Below are 27,441 nucleotides of genomic sequence, written 5' to 3'. Positions count from 1 at the left end.
CTTACTATTGGGGAAATTTTGGGCATGGTTTCACATTTTTAAGTTGTTTGGTGGTGAGCGTGCTTGTATATTCTCTAAGCTCCATTTGGCTTAGATTTGCAGTAATTATATATCCATTCTGTGTGTGTGTGTGTATGTGTGTGTTTTAAGTAAACTAGTTCTTACATATAAGATTTATGTAATTAAATCAGCAAATAGAAGTTGATGATAATTATTGCCATGATCATCATTTCACTAGAAATTTGCTTTTGAAAGAACTTCTAAGAAGCTGTTGAATCCTTCAAATGTGTTTATGTTCTATTTGAAAGTAACTGTTATTTTTAGCCTCTGCCTTATTCTTTTTCAGAACTGGAGGTTTCATTAATCGTAGAAATTACATTTATTTAATAGCTTCTTAGATTTGGTGGGTGTTTTCTGGTTTTATTTTTATAAAAATAAAAGAAATGAAAGAAACTACACAGTCTTGGATTGCCTTTTTTTATGCTCCAACTTTGGCACTGCAGTGGACAAACAGAACGACTTCCCATAATGCCAGACTGCCAAAACTGCAATGTTTTCCAGGTACCTCTTTCAAAACTCAGAAGCAGCTGAAAGAAAATCTGAGCAAACCGAGTAAGCAGTGGAAGAAATCACAAAGTAAGGAACAAAATCTCAACTAATATAAAGTTACCTCCTCCTTCTGGAGCAGAAGAAATGTAGACCGTTTGACAGCGTACCTGGCATAAACCATGGGCAAGCCTGTGTTCCCAGGCCTGGGAGGTTCCCAGTTACTTAGACTAATCAAGCCAGCATGAAGTTACTTCTTTTAAAAACTACTTTTAAACAGAGGAGATGCAGAAAAAAGGGTTTTAATTGAGCGAAGATCCAAGAGTAGTTGGGGGATTGAAAGAAGAAAAAAAAGCTTTCTAGTACCCAGGCTAATTTCCACATTCAGAGATGTGCAAAGTTAGAGGCGACTGATATTACACCACAGAGCTGAAGAGGAGACTAGGCATTAAGAAGCATTTCTCTGGGAGCCATGAAAGCCTTCAGATTTGGGGAAACATTCTACCAGATTAGACATGGGCCTCCAATTTTGGCCAGAAACTCATTCTCTATCTGGAGCTCCTGTTGTGTTTGTCCTATTTACCCAGCATGATATCAAGGGAGTGGAATGCTGCATGTTATAGGCTGTTGTGGGCAAACTGAGGAATATCGAGAGACTGGAAGGTTTGGAGGGAACAAGGTGAAGGACAGTGGAGAATTGGGAGGTGAAACAAGAGAGTTGGGATGTTTTGCTCCATCAAGCATATGATACTCATCGTGGTTAAGGGAGTCCTCTGGCATCCTTTTGTCACACATTGCATGCTTAGGAACATCAGGAACCATCAGTTTGGCCAAAGTTCAATTGCAGTGATCATGCATTTAGACCTTTTGTTGCTATGAACTGAGTCAGCTAAAAAAAGTCCAAACTTAACCAGATGGGAAATGATAGATAATTTTCTTCAGCTGGTGCTCAGGATTAATTGGATGTCTTGTTCCTGGACACTCTTACATTGAGATATTGAGATTTCTCTGACACTTGATGAGACCAGGAGAAGGAGGTGCTTTATGTACCTACCTCCGTATCTCCAAATCATTAATTCTGGGACTTAACAAGTCTGTTGGAGGTAAGTTGATTAGACTTATCTAAATAGTTTTTCTGTTGGCCATATTTAGGAGTATTTAAATTTCATAGTCAATTGTTTTATTGCAGTATTATATTATGATTTATGCGTGCATGGCTGCCGTATGCTTGCAGAGTACACCCTTAACTCTACATCTCAGATTTTTTTCCTGGATTTGGTCAAGTCTTTGCGCTGTATTCTTAATAATGATTTTTTTTTTTTTTTTTTTTAACTTTAAACAGCATCCACGAATCCAAAAGCTGCTCTCAAATCTAAGATAGTTGCTGAGTTTCGGGTAAGTTACAGAATTTGTTAAATATACCAAAAATCATTTATTCACCTTTGAAACCCCAGTTCCCTGTTATCCTTACTTCTGCTCACGTGTACATGGGGAATCTGAATAGGACTAGATCATCTAGAGTCCTGTTTCCCTGGTGGAAACACAACCTTCTAAAATACCTGTTGCCGGCTAAGCTCTCTGTGTAGTGTGTGCTACCAGGGAGCCTTCTTTTTTAATTTAGTGCTACTAAATTAAAATTTTCTTAGAACAGCACCAGACTAAATATCTAATTGAATTTAAGGAGGGTGGGAGGGGCTGTTGTTTCCGTGTTAACCCGTATCCACGAATTAATTTGAATAATTAGGGACTGGGGAGGTAGTCATCAAGCCTGCTAACCTGGGAGATTCCAGGGGCCACATGATGAAAGGAGAGAGCTGATTCCTGCAGGAGTTACCCATTGACCCCGCACATGACCCTGCACCTGTGTGCCTACAAATATGTGCTGATTATAAAATAAACTAGAAGTTAAAAACATTTTTAACTTCAGTAAAGGGGTTTTGTTGTTATAACTTGGTTATTGTGATTGTGAAGGCTAATCCTAGCACCCAGGAGGAAGGGACAGATTTGAGGCCAGCCTGGTCTATGAACCAAGAGCTACATAGTAAGACTTCAGAAACCTAAAAGTAAGTTGTAAAGTAAGTGTGTAGCTAAGAATATGGTTTTGACATGAGAATTAAAGATTAATTTCTATTGCTCTGAGGGAAATTTAAAAAAAGAAATAAAAATTTTTTCCTCTTAGGACTTTGATAGTCATTAGTCTTCTATATCTAGGGAGAGAATATTTGATTTCTCTGATGAAAATTGACTGTGGTCTGTGTTCAGTCTCAGGCCCTCATTGAAGAGTTGTTGACGTACAAACGCTCAGAAGATCAGATAGAACTGAAGGAGAAACAGTTATCAACCCTGAGAGTGGACGTTTGCAGTACCGAGACGCTCAAGTGTTTGAAAGGTGACAGCGCGGCCTTCTAAGTAAAGTAGCACAAAGTGGCCAGGCGTGGCGGCCCACACCTTTGCTCCCAGCACGCGGGCAGGCGGCAGAGGTAGTTGAATCTCCGTGAGTTTGAGGCCAGCCTGGTCTACAGAGGGAGTTCCAGGACAGCCAGAGTTACACAGAGAAGCTCTGTCTTGTAAAAAACCAAACACACACACACACACACACACACACGCACGCACGCACGCACGCACGCACGCACGCACGCATTTTATATATATATATATCTCAAAAGGATTTTTTTTTTCTATTTAAAGAGAAGGGGGAGGAATCCCCCCTCTTCAGGTAAAACAGTTTTCAGAAGCAATTGTGTTCCATTGAAGTAGCAGTTTGATTTGTATAAACCTCATAAATAAATAAATTCCCATGAGGGGGGTAGGTTTTGTGAGGTTTTTTTTGGGGGGTGGTTAAGATTTACTTATTTTACTTTATATGTATCAGTATTTTGCCAGAATATCTGTATGTGCATCACATCTGTGCCTGGTTCCTACAGAGAGGCCAAAGGGCGTTAGGTTCCCTGGGCTGGAGTTAAGGGTCGTTGTAAGCCACCATGTAAATGCTAGAAACAGAACACAGGACCCTCACAAGAGCAGCAAATGCTCTTAAACCCTGAGCCATCTCTCCAGCCCTGTTTTTTCATTTTGGAGGCAGGGCGTTATTTGTTTGTTAAAGGGTTCCACTGTGTATACCAGGCTAGTCTTGAACTCAAAAAGATCCACCCACCTCTACCTCCCTATACCACCACACCTGGCTTTGTACATAAATTCTTGCTCTTTTCACTTTCTTGCTATAGTGAATTAGATATAAACAATTTTGCTTCACCTTTGTGGTTAATTGGTTTGATTAGATTTTTTTGTAAGGTTATTCTATTGTCTTGTAAAATCTAGTTAATTCTTCTCCTTTTTTATATTACGAATTGTATATAATTATACTCATAATTTATTAGAAGATAAGCCTCCTACAGTCAGAGATTATCTTTTACCTGACTATTTCTGCACTCTAATGCTTGAACAAATATACATAATATGAATTTGATACATATCTTTGAAATAATGAATAAATGATGAGCTATTCATTTTTTGTGTCTGTTTAGCTCCTGTGCTGTGCTTAATTTTTATTTAATTACTTATAAAATAACAATATTTTACTAGATCATAAGTTTTTTTGTTGTTTGTTTGGTTTTTTTTGTTTTTCGAGGCAGTGTTTTTCTGTGTATACCTGGTTGTCCTAGAACTCACTCTGTATCCCAGACTGGCCTCGAACTCAAGAGGATCCACCTGCCTCTGCCTCCTGAGTCCTGGGATTAAAGGTGTGCTACCAATGCCCGGCTAAGATTAATGTTTTTACTTTTCTAAATTTGAAATAAATACTTTCTCCATTCTTTTAGACAAAACAGGAGGAAAGAAGTTCTCCAAAGAATTTGAAGAAGCAAGTTCAAAGCTGGAGGAGTTTGTGAATGGGTTAGATAAACAGGTGAAGAACGGGCCCTCACTAACAGAAGCACTAGAAAATGCTGGGATTTTCTATGAAGCACAGTACAAGGAGGTGAAAGTGGTGGCCAATGTAAGTGACTGCAGCTGTTGGCTGTTGAATGCTCCTTGTGCATCAGACACTGTTCACGTGGGGGACTGACACCTGAGTGAGGTAGACCTTGGACACTGATGAAGAAATAGTTAGTGTCCTTATCCAAGACACAGTAGCTGATAAAAAGTGGTGTGGATTACATTAAGACATGGGTCCCAGGTTGGGGATTTAGCTCAGTGGTAGAGCACTTGCCTAGCAAGCACAAGGCCCTGGGTTCGGTCCTCAGCTCTGGAAAGAAAAAAAAAGACATGGGTCCCTCAGACACTGACACTCATGAACGTCCTAACCATTGTGCATTAGTATTTCTTTTTTTTCTCCTTTTTCCCTTTTGTGTATGTGTATGCTATTTATATTCTTTCTATAGTGCTCTATACATTTAGACTATTACAAAAAAAAAACCAAAGTTTTTGTTTGCTTGCTTGCTTGTTTTGTTTTTGAGGCAGGGTTTCTCTGTAGCTTTTGAGCCTGTCCTAGAACTCACTTTATAGAACAGACAGACTATAGACTCAGAGATCCACTTGCCTTTGCCTCCCAAATGCTAGGATTAGAAGCATGCACCATTACCGCTCAGCTATAAAGATTTTTTTTTTTTTTTTTAAAGCAAGGGTACCATGAATGACTAGAGGTATCTTTGTAATTTTTCAAGTGAAAGTGATCAAGGAAGCAAAGATTTGATAATTCAGGTGCTAGAGTGAGATGGATTTCTTGGGGGGCCAGGTACCATGATCCCTCCACCTAAGTCGTGCATATTCACAAAGACAGAATATATAAACACGTGGAAGTTTGGGGACTTTATTCCCATAAGGGATAGACCTTAAGAAAAGCCTACAGTCATTTCCTAAAATGTTTTAATTAAAGGTTTCAGCTTCAACTAAGAAGAAGTGATTTCCTCCAACCTCTAGACAGGCCTGGGTTACCATAGTAACTCATCTTAACAGTCCCTCTGCTTTTGATTGTTTGCTTATCATGCCTTGGTGTTTTTTTTTTTCCTCTTTTTCCCTTTTATTCTTTTTTAGAAGGTCACAGTATTATAGAAATGAAAACTAAGACTAGAAATGTATACGGCTAAAGATAGATGACTCTGTACATGGACTGTGATGGTATTGGGGCTGTGAGATGGCTCAGAGGATGAAGGCCCGTGCTGCCACTTGATAACCTGCATTCAGTCCCTAGGACTAGCATGATAGGAGAAAACCAACTTTCCCACAAACTTTGCTCTGACCTCCCAAAATAAATGTAATTTATATATTATTTAATGAAATATGTATTGTTATAAAAATTATATGTATGCATTTATACATACATATGTATGTGAAGGAGGAGCGGTATGAGTGTGTGTGAAAAGCCGGGCGGTGGTGGCGTACCCCTTTAATTCCAACACTGGGAGGCAGAGGTCAGCCTTGTCTACAGAGTGAGATCCAGGACAGCTAGAGATGCACAGAGAGAAACCCTGTCTTAAAAAACAAACAAAACAAGAAAAAGAAAAATATTTCTCTCTTTCTCTCTCTCTCTTTTTTTTTTTTTTTGGTTTTCGTGACAGGGTTTCTCTGCGTAGTTTTGGTGCTTGTCCTGGATACAACTCCTGAGTGCTGGCAATTATTTATTCTTAATTGGGTTAACATGTGGTGGGGGCAGGCACTTTTGGAAGTCAGTTCTCTTATACCTGTGCATTCCAGGAAGCAAACTTAGGTGCCATTTATCTGCTGAGCTTCCCAGGCCTTCAGAAAATGTCATTTAAAAAAATGAGCCTGGCGGTGGTGGCGCACTCGGGAGGCAGAGCCAGGCGGATCTCTGTGAGTTCAAGGCCAGCCTGGGCTACAGAGTGAGTTCCAGGAAGGCACAAAGCTACACAGAGAAACCCTGTCTCGAAAAAACAACAACAACAAAAAATCATGAGTGAAAACAAAATTTAAAAAAATTTTTTGAACCAATTTTTATCCTTCCTCTTGAGACTCTAACTTTTGTTTTCCTACATTAAAAAGACTGTTCAAAGCTCTACTGAGTAGTATACCTTCACTTTATGTCCTTTTGAATGGATACTCAATTTTTTACACTGTTCCCCAAAATCAGAACCTCCAAGAAAAGAGCACTACTGACATGAGCTTAGCTTTCCTTGTGGCCTTACTGGTGTTCCTCACTTGAAGTCTGATGCTTTAGCACTTTCCAATACCTTTCAATGGATGTATATTTGTATCTTTTATTTTTACTTTATGTACATGACTATATGCCTGCATGTACATTTGTGTACTGCATTCGTCTAAAAGAAGGTATCAGGTCCCCTGGATCTGGAGTTACATATGCTCATCATTGGCCATATGGATTCTGGGGATTGAACCCGTGTCCTCCAGAAGAACAGTCTGTGCTCTTGAGCTGCTGAGCCGTCTCTTCAGCCCCTGCCTTTTCCCTATAATGTTTGTTAGTGTTGCCTACACCTGTGGATGTACACAGCCATGACATTTGTTCCTGTGCCTCAGAGGCACAAGAGAGTGTTGGATCTCCTAGAACTGGAGTTACAGGCAGTTGTGATCCACCAGGTGGGTTCTGGGAAACTGAACCAGGTCCTCTGCAAGAACAGCCAGTGCTGGAATTACATGTGCCACTGTACCTGGTGTATTAGTGTCTTTTAAATAATGTTTTTGAATGTCTAGCCAAAATAAAGTAGTACCTACAAAGTGATGATGGTTCTAGACTCTCAAAGCAAAAGGAAGGGGATGGGTAAGATGGCTCAGTATGTAGAGGCACCTGCTACCAAGGCGAAAGGCCTGAGTTTGAGCCCTGGGACCTGAACAGTGGAGGGAAAGAACCAACTCCCACAGTTTGCTTTCTGACTTCTGCACATGCTCTCCAACATGTGTACACACAGAATAGTATTTTTAAAGCACTAGCTTTAAGATCTTGGCAATTAAGATAATCAAGGCATAAAAGGGGGCCACTGAGATGGCTCTGCAGATAAAGAAAGGCACTTGCTGCCAACCCTGATGGCCTGAGTTTCATCCCCTGGACTCACAGGGTGGGAAGAAAAGAGCCAGTTTCCAAGAGTTATCCTCTGACATTGACTTGCATGTCATGGTGTATGTTCACACACATGGTAACTTAGGAAAAGGAGAGGGGTTTACACAAGGTATTGGTACTAGCAGCAACAGTGCTGAGGTGATGAGTATGTTGGCATGACAACTCTGTGGTCTTCCTCCTAAAAAGCATGACCTCTGTCTAAATCATGACAAAATCACTAGACAAAATCAATTGACCAGTACTCTTCAGAATTGTTAAGGTCATCAGAAACAAAGAAACTCCAGCAAACTATCACACACAAGAGGAGCCCGGGGAAGTATAACTTCTGTGGATCTTGAATATAGTATTGACTTAGGAAAGGAATAATAGGCAACAAAGAGGAACTCTGAATAAAGTAGAAACTTTAGTAAAGAATCACCAGTACTGGTTCATGGATGTGATTGATAGAGCACTTCTAAGGAATTGGGCAAAGGTTCAGCAAGTGAAGGCACTCCTATTGAGACCTGAGTTGATCCCTGGAACCTGCATACAGATGGAAGGAAGTAACTTACTTGACAGTTTTTCTGTGATCTCCACGTGCACACCATGGCCTGCCCATCCATATCCATCGTACATGCATACACAACAATCGTGAAAGTTTTAGAGTCTAGCTCAGACAGCTGTGTGGGTTGTAGTACTCACTGAGAACAAGTAGATACCCCAGACTACTCTCTGCTCAACAGAAGGTGATATTCTTGTTTGGGGCTAGTTATTTTTAATAACAATAAAATCTGATCATAGTCAGAATGGTGCCTGGCAGTTCCTTTTCTTAGAGAAAGAAGCTCTTTTTCTCTTTTAGGCTTACAAAACTTTCGCGAACCGAGTAAACAACTTGAAGAAGAAATTGGATCAATTGAAGGCCACCCTTCCTGACCCTGAGGAATCACCAGTCCCTTCTCCAAGTATGGATGCTCCTTCCCCAACTGGGTCTGAGTCTCCATTTCAGGGAATGGGAGGTGAGGAATCCCAGTCACCAGCCATGGAGAGTGACAAATCGGCCACACCTGAGCCTGTGACAGATAACCGTGATGTGGAAGACATGGAGCTCTCAGATGTGGAAGATGATGGATCAAAAATCATTGGTAAGTCATGATATGGTTAATAAGTAGCTTATTCTGTATTGACTTTGCTTTCCTGCTAATTAATTAATCAATCAGTCAGACTTTCTTTTCCATGTTACTATATCGCAAGATTCACAGGCACTTAGCTCTGAACTGTATGCCCAGTGCATAAATGATTTTTAGTTTATCATTTGTTTGTTTGTTTGTTTATTTATTTATTTTTGGGTTTTTTTTGGGGGGGGGGATAGGGTTTCTCTGTGTAGCTTTTGGAGCCTGTCCTGGAACTCACTTTGTAGACCAGGCTGGTCTCAAACTCAGAGATTCGCCTGCCTCTGCGTCCTGAGTGCTGGGATTAAAGGCGTGTGCCACAACTGCTCGGCGATTTTTCTTTTTTTTCTTTTTCTTTCTTTCTTTTTTGAGCTGAGGATGGAACCCAGGGCCTTGCACTTGCTAGGCAAGCGCTCTACCACTGAGCTAAATCCCCAACCCGATTTTTATTTTTATACCTTACTGAAATAAAAATACTTTGGGTATACATTTGGTGGTGATAGCACTCGACTTTCATCCCAGCCCTAAGGAGGCAGAGCCAAGGGCAGCCTGGTCTATAGAGAGAGTTCCAGGATAGCCAGAGCTACATAGAGAAACCCTGTCTTGTGTGTGTGGGGAGGGGGGGGGGCGGGTTGAGACAGGGTTTCTCTGTGTAGTTTTGGAGCCTGTCCTGGACTAGCTCTGTAGACCAGGCTAGCCTCGAACTCAGAGATCCACCTGCCTCTGCCTCCCGAATGCTGGGATTAAAGGCGTGCGCCACCACCACCACCCGGCTTTGTTTTGTTTTTAAAGCATAAAATGAGTGTAGGGCTTTTGCCCTCAGAGTAGGAAATATTAGGACATAATATTGGTTCATACTGGAAGTAAAGTCTAGAAAAATAGGTCATAAAATTGTCTCTTCTGTTTGTTCAAACAGTGGAGGACAGGAAAGAAAAACCTCTGGAAAAACCAGCTGTCTCCACTTCTGTACCCACAAAGTCAACAGAAAGTGTCTCGAAGGCCTCATCATGTGCCCCAGCACCTGTGCCCACGACAGCAACTCCACCTCTTCCAAAGCCTGTGAACACTTCTCTTCTGTCCCCTTCCCCAGCTTTGGTTTTGCCAAATCTGGCAAATGTGGATCTGGCAAAAATTAGTTCCATCCTTAGCAGCTTAACATCAGTCATGAAAAACACGGGTAAGTGAGCCCAGTGAGGATGGAAAAACACTGATTCCATCTTGGTTTCATAAATCATCAAGGTTTTTTGTTGTTATTATTGATGATGAAATTTCTTTAAATTTTTTCATTAAAATACATGTAAAAATAGATAAACATTATAGAAAAGCTTGAAAATAATCTAATACACCAAAGCAAAACACCCACACATATGCATGGATGCTGATTTGACAGATTCAGTATTTGTAATACCTCTTTCAGTAATTGATACATTGGCTGGGCGGCTGTGATGCACGCCTTTAATCCCACCCAGCACTTGGGAGGCAGAGGCAGGTGGATCTCTGTGAGTTCCAGGCCAGCCAGAGCTGTTACATAGAGAAACCCTGTTTTGACAAACTAAGAAAAAATAAACATTGTACATATTATTTTTAAGCCATTTTATTTAAAAACTTAAATTATCTATCTATACTTACCTAAACAGCTGGTTGTGATAGTGCACATCTGTAGTCTCAGCACTTGGACGAAGAGGCAGGAGAGTCAGGAGTTGAAGGATAGCCTGGGCTACATGAGACCCTTTCTGGAAAAAAACGATGAAAGTGTGTAGGGAGATGGTCCAGTGAGTGAAGTGCTTGGTGCATAAGTATGAGTATCTACTGAATTCAGATCACCAGCACCCACACAAAAACTAGGCTTAGCCACGTGTGTCTAGAACCCCACCATTTGGAGTAAGTGGAGAGAGCAGATAGATATTGGGGGTTGGCAACCAGTCTAGAAGAAACTAAAAGCTCCAGATACAGTGATTGACACCGTCTCCAAAAAGGAGATAGTAACAGAAGAAGACATCCAATGTCATTGGCCTCCACATGTGCACATGTAGGTTTGTGTACCTGTGCATATAACACAAACACAAAAAAAGAAAATTCATCTACATTAACTTTAATAGCTGTTGTAATGTATGGTGATCCTTGTTATTATACACTACTCTGTATCAGCGTTTTGCTTTATAAAGAATACTGAGGTCCTGGCTGTGCAAACCTGATGAGCCCTACATTCAATTCTCAGGATCTTATGAAGGTGGTTGAAGTGATCTGACTCCACAAAATTGTCACTGATTTCCACATGCTACCCCATTATCTACACATTAACAACAGCAACAGTAAAAATACTATAATGTGCAATACGCAGCTGCAGAAAGATAGGGAATCAAGTATTCTTTCATCTGTGCCCTGCCCACTCTGTATTATTTTTGGAGGGGAGGATCAGCATGTGTCCTAGACACGGTGTTACATGTAACACTGACACCCAGGGAACCAAGCAGGAGGACTGAGCGTTCTAGGCCAGTCGTGGTTATTGTGAGACCCTTGAGGTCCTGGGTGGTTGTTTTTTTCTTTTTCTCCTTCCTCCCTCCCTCCCTCCCTCCCTCCCTCCCTCCCTCCCTCCCTCCTTCCTTCCTGTTTTCTTGAGACAGGGTTTCTCTGTGTAACTTTGGAGCCTGTCCTGGAACTCACTGTATAGGCTGGGCTTGAACTCACAGAGATCTGCCTGACTCTGTCTGCCAAGTGCTAGGATTAAAGGTGTGTGCCGCCACTGCACAACTGGAGACCCTGTTTCAAAAATACAAAACAAAAAAACAGCATGTAGATTTTTTTTTTTTTAAAGTATTTTCATGTGTTAGAACTAAATTGTTATCTAAGATAATATACTGTTTTATATACCTAGTATTTGGAAATTTAATTGTTCCTAACCCTTCCCATTGTTATATTCAACCTTGAAAAGATAATATCTATTCTCTTAATTAAAGAATTTTTTTCATTTGCTTATTTATGTTTCTTTGTAAAACACCTGCTCATAGTGATTTTTGTGATTTTTTTTTTTTAAGAAATCAAATGTTTTTCTCCTGTCAGCATTTACCTTTTTACTGTGTTAATAACCAACCCAATGTTTTGAAATGTAAAAGTATGAAAGAGTTTGTTTGTATAATGTCATTTTAAAGGCTGTTTCAAAAGAAAAACCCTTGCCACCAGGCAGTGGTGGTGCACACCTTGATTCCCAGCACTCAGGAGGCAGAGGCAAGCAGATCTCTGTGAGTTCGAGGCCAGCCTGGTCTATAGAGCGAGTTCCAGGGCAGACAGGGCTACACAGAGAAACCCTGTTTCAAAACAAAACAAAAAAATAGAAAAGCCCTTGCCAATAACATAGACTCATAGTGGCAGCGTTCTGTAGTGGTAGTGCCTCTGATCCCATATTACCACCACACCCCACATACACCCAGTTATACCATCAGAGTAGAAGTAGGTTGCCTGGTCTGTGCTGGTTGCTGCTCCTAAAACCAATGTGTGTGAAAATAACATAGTGCTTCTTTGTTTTAAGAATATTCCAAATAGAACAGTTAATATTTTCAGGTGTTTTTCTTTGTATGTGTCAAATGGGCACTTATTTGTAGATCAGTCACAAGAATTACTATTAAACAATCATTCATTGAGTGGAAAGTGTCATGCATGGAGTATTGCATTTTCTTGAGTTCATCTTTCTGCCACCAGGGGTCAGTTCTGCATCAAGACCTTCTCCAGGAACGCCTACCAGTCCCAGCAACCTCACCAGTGGCCTGAAAACACCTGCCCCTGCCACAACGACACCTCACAACCCTCTGGCAAATATCCTCTCAAAGGTGGAGATCACCCCAGAGAGCATTCTCTCAGCTCTTTCTAAAACCCAGACACAGTCAGCCCCTGCACTCCAAGGTAAACGGACCTGTGCCAGAGGGACTTGAATTGAATGTTCGTCTCTGGTGTAATCTTGGATTCTAGCTCTGAGGAATCCAAAGCCATGAAATGTACAATATAGTTAACTCATCACTGCCTTTAGAGTTACCACTTAAGAAAGAGGTGGCATTTATAGAATTGAAAATGTCAACACTAAAACAGTCTAAATATTATCTAGTCTATTCCCTCCCATTCTGGTAAGATAACTAACTAGGCTCAGTGAGGTAATATGGTTGGTTAAGGTCATAAGTGTGTCTGATGTGTGATGAGCTGAGACCAGAAACCAGATTTCTTGATTATTGAATACTCTGACCTGCACCATGGCACTCCTGGGGGTTACATTAATATCAGCTCTTAGTATAGATTTTTGTTTTTGTGGGGGCGTTCTAGACAGGATTTTTCTGTGTAGCTCTGTCTATCCTGGAACTCACTCTGTAGACCAGGCTGTCCTTGAACTCACAGAGATCCACCTGCCTCTGATTCCCAAGGGCTGGGATTAAAGGCGTGCGTCACCACACCTGGTGTGTGTTGAGGTCTATAATGTTGACCTATATCTTTTTTTTCCTTCTTCTATCTGTAATCTCTACCTCATTTAAACTTATCTTTTTGGCTTTCCCAGTTATGTCTTGTACATAAAACTGCTTTAGTTTTTCATGAATCATACCTCATCTTTCAAATCTTACTTTCCAGGTACCTACACAACCCTCCTTAAGCATTTCAGTATGATTATGCAATTGATTATAAATTCCAGAACAATGTGAGCATTGTAAAACCAGGTCAGACAGATGGTAAATATCCTCCTATAACGCATAGTATGGTCTCCAACCACAAGATGTATGTAGTCTCAAATGTCAGTATTGCTAGTGAGGAACCCTGTGCTGTGTGAGTACAGCAGTATAGGTAAGTATGACTGTTTCCCAAACTGCTCTGGGTTTACCTTCAAATAAAGAATTTTATTTTACAGAACTAAATACCATTCATGATCATCTAAAACCTCTGTCTGTTGGAACTACCAGTAAAGAATTGATGTTCCCAGCAATCCCAGTTCTTAGGAAACTCGGATTTCAAGTGACAGGCTAGCCTAGGCTACCGTGGAATTCTGTTTTTGTGTTGTAGTTTTTTTTTGTTTTTGTTTTTCTTTAATGACTTATTTATTATGAATAGTGTTCTGCCTGCTGGCCAGAAGAGGGCACCAGATCTCATTACAGATGGCTGTGAGCCACCATGTGGTTTCTGGGAACCCAAGACCTCTGGAAGAGAAGTCAGTGCTCTTAACCTCTGAGCCATCTCTCCAGCCCCGTGTTATTGTTGTCAGATTTTTTTTTTTTTAAGCACAAAAAAAGTCCGGTAATATACAACAGCTCACCTGGTATACCTCTAGAGATTCCACTGCTTCTGAGTCCTCCTTTTCTACCACCATCCTGGAGACACAGTAAAAGTTTCCAAGTCAGCCGGGGTGCTGGTGCACGCAGCCTGTAACCCCAGCTCTCAGAGGCAGAGGCGGGCGGGTCTCTGAGTTCAAAGCCAGTATATCTGGTATACAGAGTGAGATCCAGGGACAGGGAGGGCTACACAGAGAATCCCTGTCTCAAAAACCAAACAAACAGGGTGGGGATTCAGCTCAGTGGTAGAGCGCTTGCCTAGCTCAAAAACAGACAAACAAACAAACAAATTTAAATTCATTTCGTAGTTTTCCACATAGCTGCATCAATTTACCTTAAAGTCCTTTCTGCTCTACAGACCTCCTACCTGAGTGCCGGGTTTATTTATTTATTTATGTATTTTGCTTTTTCGAGACAGGGTTTCTCTGTGTAGCTTTGCGCCTTTCCTAGAACTCGCTCTGTAGACCAGGCTGGCCTCGAATTCATAGACATCCGCCTGCCTCTACCTCCCGACTGCTGGGATTATAGGCGTGTGCTACCACTGCTCACAGAGTACTTTTTTTTTTTTTTTTCACACCTTTAATCCCAGCACTTGGGAAGCAGAGGCAGGCAGATCTCTGAGTTCAGAAAACCTTGTCTCAAAAAAAAAAAGAAAAAGAGCAGGCGGCGGTGGTGGCCCATGCCTTTAATCCCAGCACTTGGGAGGCATAGTCAGGCGGATCTCTGAGTTCGAAGCCAGTATATCTGGTATACAGAGTGAGATCCAGGACAGGCACCAAAACTACACAGAGAAACTCTGTCTCGAAAAACCAAAAGAAAAAAAAAATTTTAGAATTTTATTCTGTTTTTGTCATCCATAATCTTGTTGACAAATTTTCAAAAGAAAGACTTTATAGCTTGTTGAGATGAAAGAGATGTAGTAAAGTGACGAAAAAGAATTTTACATATTACAGAAATCTAATTTTTTAATTTATTGGTGGGAGTGGGGGTACATGAGCTTCAGTACTTATGGAGGTCAAAGGACAATTGTGGGAATTGGTTCTCTCCTTCTACAATGTGGGTGCTGAGAGTTCAATTCAAGTCATTAGGCTTGGCATCGAGTGTGTTACCTGCTGAGCCGTCTCACTGGCCTGACAGTGTATCTACCTTTGAAAAAACAGTGGTCTGTGGAAGAACATGTCCCGCAGTATCTGAAATATAACACTGAATCTCTTAAAAATAACATATACTGGGCTGGAGAGATGGCTCAGGGGTTAAGAGCACTGACTGCTCTTCCACAGGTCCTGAGTTCAATTCCCAGCAACCACATGGTGGCTCACAACCATCTGTAATGAGATCTGGCGCCCTCTTCTGTATACATAATAAATAAAGACTTTATTATTTTAAAAAAAAAATCACATATACCTCACATCTGTAATCCCAGCATTTGGGCAGGATTATCTAGGCTGCCTTGGCTGTGTAGCAAATGCCCATTTGAGAAAACAAATAGTGTAATGTAGTGCCAAATGCTTTTAATATCAGCACTTGGGAGGCATGGGTAGGTGAATCTCCATGAGTCTGAGGCCAGTGTGGTCTATATAATGAGTTACAGAACATCTAGTCTCAAAAAACAAAAGAATAAAGCCAGGTGGTGATGGCTCACGCCTGTAATCTCAGCACTCGGGAGGCAGAGGCAGGTGGATCTCTGAGTTCGAGGCCAGCCTGGGCTACAGGGTTAGTCTAGGACAGCCTCCAAAGCTACAGAGAAACCCTGTCTCGAAAAACCAAAAGAAAAAAAAGACCTGAGCCAGGAATGTAGCTCAGTGTAGAGCCCTTTCTTAGCTCGTATGAAGCAAAAACAATAGTAAAATTGGTGTCTGGTGCTGTAGGTTTGTAAACTAGTGTAGCCACCATGGAAGTCAGGACAAACTTTCCTGACTGAAAATGGAGCTCAGATACAATTGCTCCTCGGTCTGCATCTGAAGAACTCAAATGGACACACCACAGAGGGAGGTTCTTGTGTGTCCTTGTGAATGTTGCCTTACTTTCAGTAATCAATGGAACCAGCCTAGATACCCATCCACAAATAGATAAAATGTGCACATATGCACACTTAATTATGAAGAGTATGGAAAACCCAACATTCACAGGGAAGTGGGTGTAACTGGAGATTATTGTGCTAAGCAGAATAAGCCAGACACAAAAAGAAAATACCCATATTTTCTTGTAGAGGCATAGTGAATTGTGTCTGTGTCTGTGAAGATGTTAAAACAGAGATTCATGAGAGGTGAAGAGAAGATCTTGGTTGGGATGAAATAGGTGTGCCAAGAAAGCAGATGGAATCACTGTTTGCAGAGAGGTGACCACCAAAAGGAAGGACAGTGGGAGAAGAGGATGGAGATGAAGCGTACTGACATGTGCCCTAGGACTGTGGCCTGAGGAGGCCCAGGCACTTCAGTTAACTCAAGCTGTTCAGGTGATAGCTGCTTTCTATGTGGGCATGAGGCCTGAGCCTAGTCATCAGCACCCACACTAACATCCAAGCTCGGTGTCATGTGCTTATAATCATAGCATCAGAGAAGTGGACAAAGAAAACTGCTGGCCAGCTGACATGGCTGATCAGTTAGCCCCAGTTCCAGTGAGAGAACTTGCCTCAAAATAGGTGGACAGCTCCTGAGGAAACTGCACCTGAGGTTGGCCTCTGGCTTCCACATGTAGGTGCCACATGTGTATCTGCACGTAAAGAATTAATTTAAAAAAATTTGAAGTCTAGGGAAATTTTAAAAAAAATCCCTTAGTAAATAAGATTATTTTTTTGTTGTTGTTGAAGTGAGGATCGAACCCAGGTCCTTCGCTTGCTAGGCAAGCGCTCTACCACTGAACTAAATCCCCAACCTGTAAAAATGATTTTAATTTGATATTTTGAAGAAGCACTAACTGAAGTATCAGGACTATTTTCTTTAGATGTTTCATTACCAAAAGATAGTTTTGGTAGATTGAGTAAGAACTGGAATTTTCATTTGTGACTAGAAAATGGGGGAACTTGACGAAGTATGATCGGCTTACTGGGGTCTTATGTTAGTTCTTCTCAACTCTTTGTCCTCTAGCCTATTCTCTGCCATGTACACATTTGTGATTTTGGCGGGCAGGCATGTCTTGAGTTTGAGTCCCTCTGGCTATGTAAGGAGATCGGGTTTGCTTTGTTTCATTTTCAGGAGCACCTTTGATTTTTTTAACTTCATCCTGCACCAAAGAATTCTTTTTCCATGGTTCTGAGGTTTGTCAGTCAGTGTACATTGTTGAATCTCATCATTGAAGTTTGTACTAATGGATGATCCTTGGGTTTTCCTAGCTATAAAATGGGAATTGTGCATTTTTGTATGAAAAGATCAGCACTTCTATTGGTCTGTTTGTAAGTCCTTGTGGTGCCTGTTTTTCTATTTATCATTGCTGTCTTTTACAAACTAAGTTGGTCTTGAAAGCACTGTCTCTGTGATGCACATGTATGTATAATCCCTGCATTTTTTTAAGAGAAAGGAAGATCGAAAGTTTGAGGATAGCCTGGCCTTCATAGCAATACCTTGTCTCAAAAAAAAAAAACTAGAAGAAAACCAAAAAGCAGACTCTTTAACAGTGGCCTAGCAGTTAGAGCATGTCCTGCTCTTGCATAGGGCCCAGATTCTGTTCCCACATCCATATCTAGTAGCTTACCAGCTCCAGAATGTTTAATGCCTTCTTTCATCCTCCACAGGCTCCTGAACACACATTACATGAATATACACATAACTAAAAATAATTTAGAAAAAAGAGAGACAGACTGTAGTGGCATGTACCTTTAATCTCAGTATTCGGAAAGCAGAGGCAAGCAGAGCTCCATGAGTTCAAGGCCAGCCTGGTCTACAAAGCAAGTTCCAGGCCAGCCAGAGCTATGTAGTTGAGCTGTGCCTCAAAAATAAATAAATAAGTTGGAATTTTAAAGGGGGGAAAAAAGCTGGGTATGATGGTACACACTTAAAATCCCAGCATTAAGAAGGTGGAACCAAGAGGATTAGAGTTTAAGGCCAGCCTGGATTAATCCCCCCCCCCCCCATAAAGACTGACTGGGGCTGAGAAATGACTCAGTGGTTAAGAACACTGACTGCTCTTCCAGAGGACCCAGGTTCAATTCCCAGCACCCACATGGCAACTTAAAACTAACTATCTGTAATTCTAGTTCCAGGGGATCTGACACCCATGGCAAAACACCAGTGCACATAAAATGAAAAAGTAAATAAAATAAAATATGTTTTAAAAGGCAGGACTGGAAAGAGAATGTTCAGCACCCACATAGCTTACAGCTGTTGATAACTTCAATTCCAGGAGATCCAGTACCTTTTTCTGTCCTCCTCCATTCCTGTGGTACAGAGACGTACACGAGGGTAGGAGGGCCAGATACCCATACACATACAAAACGATTTTAATGTGACGCTAATCTAGCAAGAGATAGACTTCTTGAAAAAAAGTCTTCCCTATTGAAGCAGATTTCTGAATTTTATATATGTTCTTCTTGAAAATAACAGTGCATGCTAACATATTGGAGTAAATTGTGAAGGATGGAAAGGTGGGAATATTCATTGTGTTTAAAGCAATTCCACAGCTCAGACACAGATACTGGCTTAGAATGTTGTGTTAAGAAGACTTTTCTTCCGTTCCTCTCCTGCTTTGCTTTGTTTAAGCTATGAATGATTCTGACATTAAAAATCCCTCTTTCCTGTGACCTTTTATTATTGGACTTGTGTCTGGATTGTCCTGGAAATATCTGAATGCTTTGCTGTCTTAGATTGATAAATAGGCCCAATGTTTTTTGTGATATCCAGACGCTGCCTGTTTAGTCTGGAGTCCTTTTAACTCTGTATTTGAAAATCTGATTCCCACCAGAGTGAATGATAGTATCTAATAAGCCAGCCTTGTTTGCATTAGGATGTGGGTAGTTGTTCTTTTTAACCCTGCTAATCTGTGTTTCTGCAGGCCTGTCATCTTTACTTCAGAGTGTTACTGGGAACCCAGTGCCAGCTAGTGAAGCTACATCCCAGAGCTCTACAGCTTCCCCTGCTAGCACCACAGGCTCTACCATAAAGGGGCGAAACCTGCTCTCCAATACACAGTCCTTTATTTCCAAAAGCTTCAGCTATTCTCCTAATTCATCAACTGCTGAGGTCTCTTCGACTTCAGCAAGCAAGGCATCCGTGGGGCAGAGCCCAGTGCTCCCAAGCACTACTTTCAAATTGCCGTCCAGTTCTTTAGGATTCACAGGTGCCCACAATACTAGTAGCCCTGCTGCCCCACCTACTGAAGTTGCCATGTGCCAGTCCTCAGAGGTCTCCAAGCCAAAGATGGAATCAGAGTCCACTTCCCCAAGCCTGGAAATGAAGATCCACAACTTCTTAAAAGGTAATCCTGGTTTCAGTGGCTTAAACTTAAACATCCCGATCCTGAGCAGTTTGGGATCCAGCGCCCCAGCAGAGAGCCATGCCTCAGACTTCCAGCGCGGTCCTACGAGCACTTCGGCTGACAACATTGATGGAACCCCTGTTCGGGACGAGCGGAGTGGGACACCCACCCAGGATGAAATGATGGACAAGCCCACATCCAGCAGTGTTGACACTCTGTCCCTGCTATCTAAGATCATCAGCCCTGGCTCTTCAACACCCAGCAGCACGAGATCACCGCCCCCTGGAAGAGATGAAAATTACCCCCATGAGCTCCCCAATTCTGTGTCTACATACCGGCCCTTTGGCCTAGCCAGTGACTCTCCCTACAAGCAGCCACCTGAGGGAGTAGAGAGACCATCTTCCCTGATGGATTCTTCACAGGAAAAGTTCTTCCCTGATACTTCTTTCCAGGAAGATGAGGATTACCGAGATTTTGATTATTCAGGGCCTCCACCCTCTGCCATGATGAACTTAGAGAAGAAACCAGCCAAATCCATCCTAAAGTCAAGCAAGCTTTCTGACGCTACCGAGTACCAGCCAATCCTGTCCAGTTATAACCACAGGGCCCAAGAGTTTGGGGTAAAGTCTACCTTCCCTCCATCTGTAAGGGCCCTCCTGGACTCTAGTGAGAACTGTGACCGTCTCTCATCTCCCCCTGGGCTATTTGGTGCCTTCAGCATAAGAGGGAATGAACCTGGGTCTGATCGGTCACCATCACCGAGTAAGAATGACTCGTTTCTCACCCCTGATTCCAACCACAGTAGCTTGTCTCAGCCCACCACTGGGCATCTCACTTTGCCACAGAAGCAGTACCCAGACTCTCCTCACTCGGTCCCACATCGTTCCCTTTTCTCTTCGCAGAATACCCTTGCTGCTCCAGCGGGCCACCCACCCACATCAGGCGTGGAGAAAGTCCTGGCCTCCACGATTTCCACCACGTCGACGATTGAGTTTAAGAATATGCTTAAAAACGCCTCACGCAAACCCTCAGATGATAAGCGTTTTGGCCAGACCCCCAACAAGGGTACTTCAGGTGATGGTGTCAGTCTGCCAGACCTCAGCCAGCCTACCTTGCCTACCACTGATCAGCAACAGGAAGAACACTATCGCATAGAAACCCGAGTCTCTTCCTCCTGTTTAGACTTGCCTGATAGCACAGAAGAAAAGGGGGCCCCCATAGAAACTCTGGGTTATCATAATGCAGCCAATAGGAGGATGTCAGGGGAGCCAATACAGACTGTAGAGTCCATACGAGTTCCTGGGAAGGGAAATAGAGGACATGGGCGTGAGGTTTCAAGAGTAGGGTGGTTTGATCTGAGCACACCGGGCAGCTCTTTTGACAATGGTCCCTCAAGTGCCTCTGAATTGGCATCCCTTGGGGGTGGGAGCAGCGGAGGCCTCACTGGCTTTAAGACAACGCCATACAAGGAACGGGCACCCCAGTTTCAGGAGAGTGTCGCCAGCTTTCATTCCAGCAGTTTCAACTCAACATTTGAGCATCATCTCCCCCCATCCCCCTTGGAACATGGGACACCCTTCCAAAGAGAGCCAGTGGGGCCATCATCTGCCCCACCTGCCCCTCCTAAGGATCATGGTGGTATCTTCTCTCGAGAGGCACCCACTCATCTGCCCTCTGTGGATCTTTCGAACCCCTTTACAAAGGAGGCATCTCTGGCCCATGCTGCCCCACCACCTCCTCCTGGGGAGCACAGCGGAGTTCCTTTTCCTCCCCCGCCCCCTCCCCCCCCCCCGGGGGAACTTAGCAGCAGTGGAGGGAGCGGGGTCCCTTTTGCTACCCCGCCCCCTCCCCCACCCCCTGTTGACCACTCTGGGGTTGTACCTTTCCCAACTCCACCACTGCCAGAGCATGGAGTGACTGGGCCTGTGGCAGTTTTTCCCAAGGACCATAGTTCCCTCCTTCAAGGGACCTTGGCTGAGCATTTTGGGGTACTCACAGGACCCAGGGACCTCAATGGCCCTGGTCTTAACCGTGCACGAGAAAGCCTGAGCCTACCCTCCCACCCTCTGGAGCACCTGGGCCCCCCCCACAGAGACGCTGTCGGCCGGAGTGGTATGGTTTTACGGAGTCCCCGCCCAGACTTCCGGCCTAGGGAAGCTTTTCTCGGCAGAGACCCATTCCACAGTCTAAAGAGACCCCGGCCACCTTTTGTTAGAGGCCCTCCGTTCTTTGCACCAAAACGCCCATTCTTCCCTCCCAGGTACTGATGGAAATCAGGGAAAGGCATTTTGAACAGTCTAGAGAGCATTGGAAGTGGCAGTTTGGTTTCTTGTTTTTATTTGTTTCCTCTCTTGATTTTGTTTGTTTATTTGTTTGTTTTTAATGAAGGGCCTCCCTTCCAAATTCAGAAAGCATACTGGTGACAGTTTACTATTATCTAATCCTCTCTCTGCACTTAGGACCTTTCCCAAATTGTTTGTATTTTTCTCTTTTCTTTTTCTTATTTCTTAAAAAAAAAAAAAAAAAAAAAAAAAGTACACATAACCAAAGTCACTTCATTTGGCTGGGGGTTTTGGGAGTGGGGAGGTAAAACAATATTTTATCTCATCTATTGGAGAGATAACTTACATTTGAAATAAAACTTCGGTCAGTACAGGTAATAACATGTGCAATGTTGGGGTGTCATTTGGGGCTTGGCCTTGCTAACAGTAGTGGGAGGATCCCTGTCTCCTCCCCTCTCCAGCTAAGCAACTTCTGTGACCAGCTCGCCCCCCACATTGTACTCTCTCCCCGCTGAAGGCCAAGGGGTGTTTGCAGAAGGACAAAATGTGGACAGTTTGGGGCCCGCCAGGTGTATTTGCTTTATTCTAAAGGCATGTTGAAATGGAGTTCTTTATCTTTTGTTTTTTAAGCATTCTCTTCTGAACTATTACCAGACAGTGAATCTGAGGCATTACAAACTTCATTCTATGTAGTAGAAAGTTTTTCTCTTGCTGGGTGTAGTGGTACACACCCACAGCCCCAGCACTGGGAGGCAGGGACTAGAGAATGGCAAGTTTGAGGCCAGCTTGAACTAGTCTCAAAAAGAAAAAGAAAAGCCTCTTCCTTAAATGAAAAAAGAACGGAATATAATTTCAATATTAAAATAAGGAATGATCACAGTATGTAAAGCTAGGGAAGGGATCATTTAATGGTGCTGTGTGACCAACTGTCCTTTGTAAACAAGGAATTGGGAAGCATTTGGATGGTTCTACATATCTGTTCTAAGCCCTTGCCCCCTGCTTTCCCTGACTTTTTCTCCCTCAGTTATTAATTCTGACTAAATTGTTAAACAAGTGTAGGTAAAATATTTTCCCTGCGTTCTTAAATGTTTAAGTAGACACTTTTTACTATGATGCCTCAGTGGTGGTTTTCTGCAAACGTTAACTACTAGAGAAAGGGAAATATTTTGTCTTTAATAAGGTTTCCCATCTCATTCATGTATTCACCCCTTTTGTTGCTATTTCAGAGGAGATGAGTGGTATCTTTACTCTGTAGGTGTGTCTTAGAGACAGGTGGGTATTGCTGGCCATCTTCACAGAGCACGTGGGGTCCTGAGAAATCCAAGATGGCCCTCAGCAGATAGCAACTTGATGTTTTCAGTGCCCGCTTCCAACCCTCCCGGTCAACTGATAGATGTTTTACCTGAGTCTTTGCCATGGAGGGAAGAGCTTTCTTTCCTGCATTGAAAGGCTTGTTTGTGTTTCTACATCTAATACTTAGGGGAAAGACAATCACTGTGCTTGCTTTTATCTTCATCTGGGAGGCACATACTGCTTACTACAATTTCTGTTGGTGTATGGCACCAAGGTAAAAGCTAATAGTCTCCAGGTAGGTGTGTAAATGTGTTGAGCTTTTGAAGGAATTCTAGCAAGTTAGAATAGAACTATAAGGAAGTAAGGAATGATTTGAATTTCTCAGTGGGGTAGCAAAGATGGAGGAAAGTGCGGCACATGGTCAAAGACAATCCTTTGTCTCAGAACAAACCAGTTTTCAGAAGAAAGACTGTCATCATCCGGGCACTGTGTTCTGTGTAAGGGTGCAGCAAGACATTTTCCTCATGCACATCCCATTTTGAGCCAGCTCCTCTTTTTTTCCTTTCTCAAGCCTCTCGGACCTGTAGTTCTCCCCACAAAAATACATGATGCCGTGACCTTGTGAGGGGATTGGGTATATAGCATAGCAAAGCAAAAGAAGTAGTTATATTGAGTCTTAAGACATTTGTTTAATAAAAGCATCAAACAGAGAATGGGGGTGGGGGCAGGGGAATTGTGACTTTTCAGAATTGATCTTTTTTTTTTTTCCCCAGAAATTAAGTGGGGGTGTTTCAGTCTAGAACAAAAGAATGTGAATTCTTTCTACCGCTCTTGTTTAAGCTAAACATACTGTTTACTTGAAAAGGCTCTCTGACCATTTGATTTTCTAAGAAAACATAGGGTATCAGGAAAGTGGTTTCTGAAATGGTGAAGCATAATGGCCAATACACGAAGGGATGCTTTGTACAGTTCAAGGATGGACTAACCAGGGGTTGGGTTTTTGTGGGATGTTTTTGTTTTGTTTTTGCCACAAAATCTTGAGTGTGTTTCAGGGTGGAAGTGAGGATTGTATGAAGCTGTCAGATATTTTAAGGAAATCTGTCTGCAACAGTAAATGAAGACAACTGTATATATGTGATATAGTGAAACAAAAGACATTTCTGGTATTCCTAAAGATAAAACAAGGGATATTATTCTTTCTGTGTCTGTGATTTAAACTCCGTACCATGCTCTGACTTTTGTATTTCACCCTGAGTTTAAAAAAAATAAACAAGATATTTTTTAAAGAATGCACAACATAGTGTGTCTTAGCAAGGACATGAGTCATACGAAGCAGAATGAGTAGCGGTCACTAAGGTCCTTGGTGCTCCTTGGTGCTCCTTGTAAAACCACAGACAAAGAATTCTATGAATACACTAGTACCACACAGAATCAGTGATGCTAGATCAGAAATAGGATCCTTCCAGGTTTTCTGAGAGTTTACTCTCCAGTCAGCATAGATGGTAGCTCCTCCCTGCACCAAGAAGGGAGGTCAACAAACAGAACTCAGTTTGATTCCCTGGAGGGTACTCTGAGCAGTGTAGGACTTTTACCCCTTCAGATATCAGAAACTGTGATGTGTGTGGTACAGCAAGCCTATGTAGACAATGTGAATAGGCTCAGCTTTCTTACTGCAGAATACCCACTCAGTCCTAACGGTACCTGTAGGCTTCAGCTGTTAGGGTTTGAATCGGCTGTAAATTACTGCTCCCCCACCTCCATATTTTTAATTGGTGGGGTCACCTGTTAAGATTTTTTTAAAAAGTAGATATGTTGGATTGATATTCTCACGTGTTCAGTGTGGAAAACAAGTACATGCTTTAGAGGCAACAACAGTGAAATCCTTTGGAATGTGTATTAATATCATTTAATAAAATAACTAGTTCTAAAGGTTTGACATTTTTCTTTGAGACTGGGGCTTTGACCAAGGGTCCCTGGCTTCTCTGGTGACTGCAAACAGAAATGACTTCTCTTCTCCAGGAGCCAAAACTGCAGCTTTGTAGCACAGACCTGTGGTTAGAGATGCTAAATTTCCTCCACCGAAGATGCAGCATGACTGTCCAGGGCAAAGGAGAAACAGGCTACAGAATGCAGAAAGAAAAGCTGGGGGATAGCCCTGAAGATGGCACTGGATTGGCCTTTCACCTGGGGAAGGACAGAAAGTGGTATATGTACCCACACATATCTAAGGCATATGTTCCGAAAATCACCCATCTGTTTTCTTTATACCACTTGCACTTAACTTTTCCCAGCTTTTTGGAAAAAAAATTGCCTCCAATATTTTGTTTTCCAGTTTAATAAACTATGGTTTTCTTTGTTGTGTGGTTAACTTTCCCCTCTCACATTGAACTTTTCCATCCGTCCTCTTTTGAGTGTGCACTTGTGGTCACTTATGTCTCGCTGAGCCTGTAAGCTCTTCATGGCTTCTTGGGTGTTCTGTTTGATCCTCTGTATTATTGTAATGGGGGGGATGAGATCAAGGTGCTCAGGGAGTGACCGATAATGAAATGGGATATGCTGTATAGATTATTTGTGTTTTCCAAGTATTGTACGTATGGTCGGGAACCAAGAAAATGGCAGTTCTGGTTGTTAGGTTTGCAGTGCTGAGCATCAAGCCCATGGCTTGTGTAAACAAGCAGAGAATTGAGGGAAATGTGTGGGAAAGGGTCCTTCTGGTCAACTACCTGTCCTTGGTCACATTGGTGATTGACCTGTCATGCGGAAACCATACTTTGCCCTTCTTTCTTACTCCATCCTTTTTCATAACCCAGTGAGGCTTAATAAATGGAATGTTGGCTTAAAGGGATCACAAGGGATAGTCACTTCATCTGGGCCAGGCTTGGGTCACTGGCAGGGTAGAAGGCTCTCAAGAGCAGCCCTGATTTCCTGAAGTTCCATGTGTCACAAGACCTCAGAAATGGCAGCACACCCAGCTCCCAGGGTGTACCACTACACTGACTCTGTAATCTGACTCACCTTTCTTCCTTGTCTCCACTTAAGAGCTCAACTGATCACCGAAGCGCTCTGCTCCTGAAGGAGCACCATCTTTTAGGCTTCTCGTTGACCTCTGGGCATATTATTGAAAACCACATGACTTCTCCCTCTCTCCCAGCTTGTTTATTTGGGCCAATTTTACATAGTAGGAATGAGTTGCCATCTCTTGTGTATAGACTTAGTAACATCGTCAGCATGGGTTTGGGGGTATTAGGGTGTTTCTCATACTTGCTTATGAGTAACTATAGACAAGTCTGATCAGTTGCTGTTCACAATAGTTGAGGAGTAACTCACAGAGGCTGTAAAGACAAGGCTTCTAGATGGTCACCTGGCTCTAAAGCAAGCATCCTGTTCTGTGTAGAAGGGGAGAACAGGACAAAGTGGTACAAAACTAGTCATCCAAGTTACCTGTGAAAAGAAAAACTTACCTTAGTTGCAAAGTTGGTTTTATTGTTTTGTTTCTGTGGGGGAGGGTGGAGCTAATTTGTAGTAGAGCACTTGCTTAGCATTTAAAAGGCCCTGGGTGAGGAACAGAGGGGATTGGGTTGGGATTTGGTTTAATTTTTGTTTGCTTGCTTGTGTGTGTATATATATGTGTGTGTGTGTGTGTGTGTGTGTGTGTGTGTGTGTGTGAGAGAGAGAGAGAGAGAGAGAGAGAGAGAGTGTTTGAACTCAGGACCTCGTCAGCACTAATGTGTTACAGCCTCTCCCCTTTTAGTTTGTTTTCCTTGTCCTTTGTTCTCTCCTGGGGGGAGAAGATGGGTGGAGGCACAGGGAGAGATGTAGTGCCAACTGAGGAACAAAAGCCACATCTGTTCGTGTCTCACTCAAAAGGATGTTGGCTAACCCAGTCTACCCTGGACTTGTTTAGGTTCATAGCAAACTAAATGTTCTAGAAATTTTTGTTGCTTATCTTATTGTATTCTCTTGTATTTGTAAGATATTCAAGTCCTTTGTCAACTGATCTGGAGAAAAGAACGGACCTGATGCTTCCTATGTTTTCCTTGGGGTATCTGCGAGAGTGGGAAGAAGAAAGGACAGTGACAGTATGCAGTTGTTCCTCCCCTTCTGTCCTTTCATAGTAGAGCCCTTTGCCCTACTCGAGACTCATGTCGAACAACTAGTTCTTACTGAGGGCAGTAGAGGTTGGGAAGGATAAACTGACCCATGTTAGGCCTTCCACAGATCTCACTAATGAGTCATTATCTAAACCTGACTTCCCCAGCATTTGCTTAATGAGTTGGAGCTGTCCGAGTGGCAAAGCCCCAGTGTCCTCCGGAGAAGGTGGCAAAGACTTCACAGTGTGGGTGTCTGTAAGCAGATTGTGCCTCTGAGAGCTAAGATGGATTTGAGGGCTGTGTGCTGGCCTGGTCAATGAAAAGTACTCATTGGAGATGGTTGCA

General features: G+C 42.5%; 1 protein-coding gene across 3 annotated transcripts in view; it reads left to right on the top strand.

Annotated features, from left to right (window-relative positions):
- Positions 1–22,471, top strand: part of Rprd2 (regulation of nuclear pre-mRNA domain containing 2) — a 51,599-nt gene extending 29,128 nt beyond the window's left edge. Inside the window, exons 4-11 of one of the 3 annotated variants that reach the window (XM_036190131.1) lie at positions 562–636; positions 1,889–1,941; positions 2,809–2,935; positions 4,365–4,540; positions 8,412–8,694; positions 9,638–9,898; positions 12,418–12,618; positions 19,008–22,471. In XM_036190131.1, coding sequence (XP_036046024.1) covers positions 562–636; positions 1,889–1,941; positions 2,809–2,935; positions 4,365–4,540; positions 8,412–8,694; positions 9,638–9,898; positions 12,418–12,618; positions 19,008–21,697 — 3,866 coding nt within the window. In that variant the 3' untranslated portion in view covers positions 21,698–22,471. The remainder of the gene's footprint in view (positions 1–561; positions 637–1,888; positions 1,942–2,808; positions 2,936–4,364; positions 4,541–8,411; positions 8,695–9,637; positions 9,899–12,417; positions 12,619–19,007) is intronic. The other 2 variants (XM_036190133.1, XM_036190132.1) reach the window with 2 other exon arrangements.
- Positions 22,472–27,441: the final 4,970 nt, after the last annotated feature.

Source organism: Onychomys torridus, chromosome 6, assembly GCF_903995425.1.
Source record: "Onychomys torridus chromosome 6, mOncTor1.1, whole genome shotgun sequence".
NCBI classification, from domain to species: domain Eukaryota; kingdom Metazoa; phylum Chordata; class Mammalia; order Rodentia; family Cricetidae; genus Onychomys; species Onychomys torridus.
The sequence above is the reverse complement of the archived record's forward strand: the minus strand, read 5'-3'. Positions and strand labels throughout refer to the sequence as shown.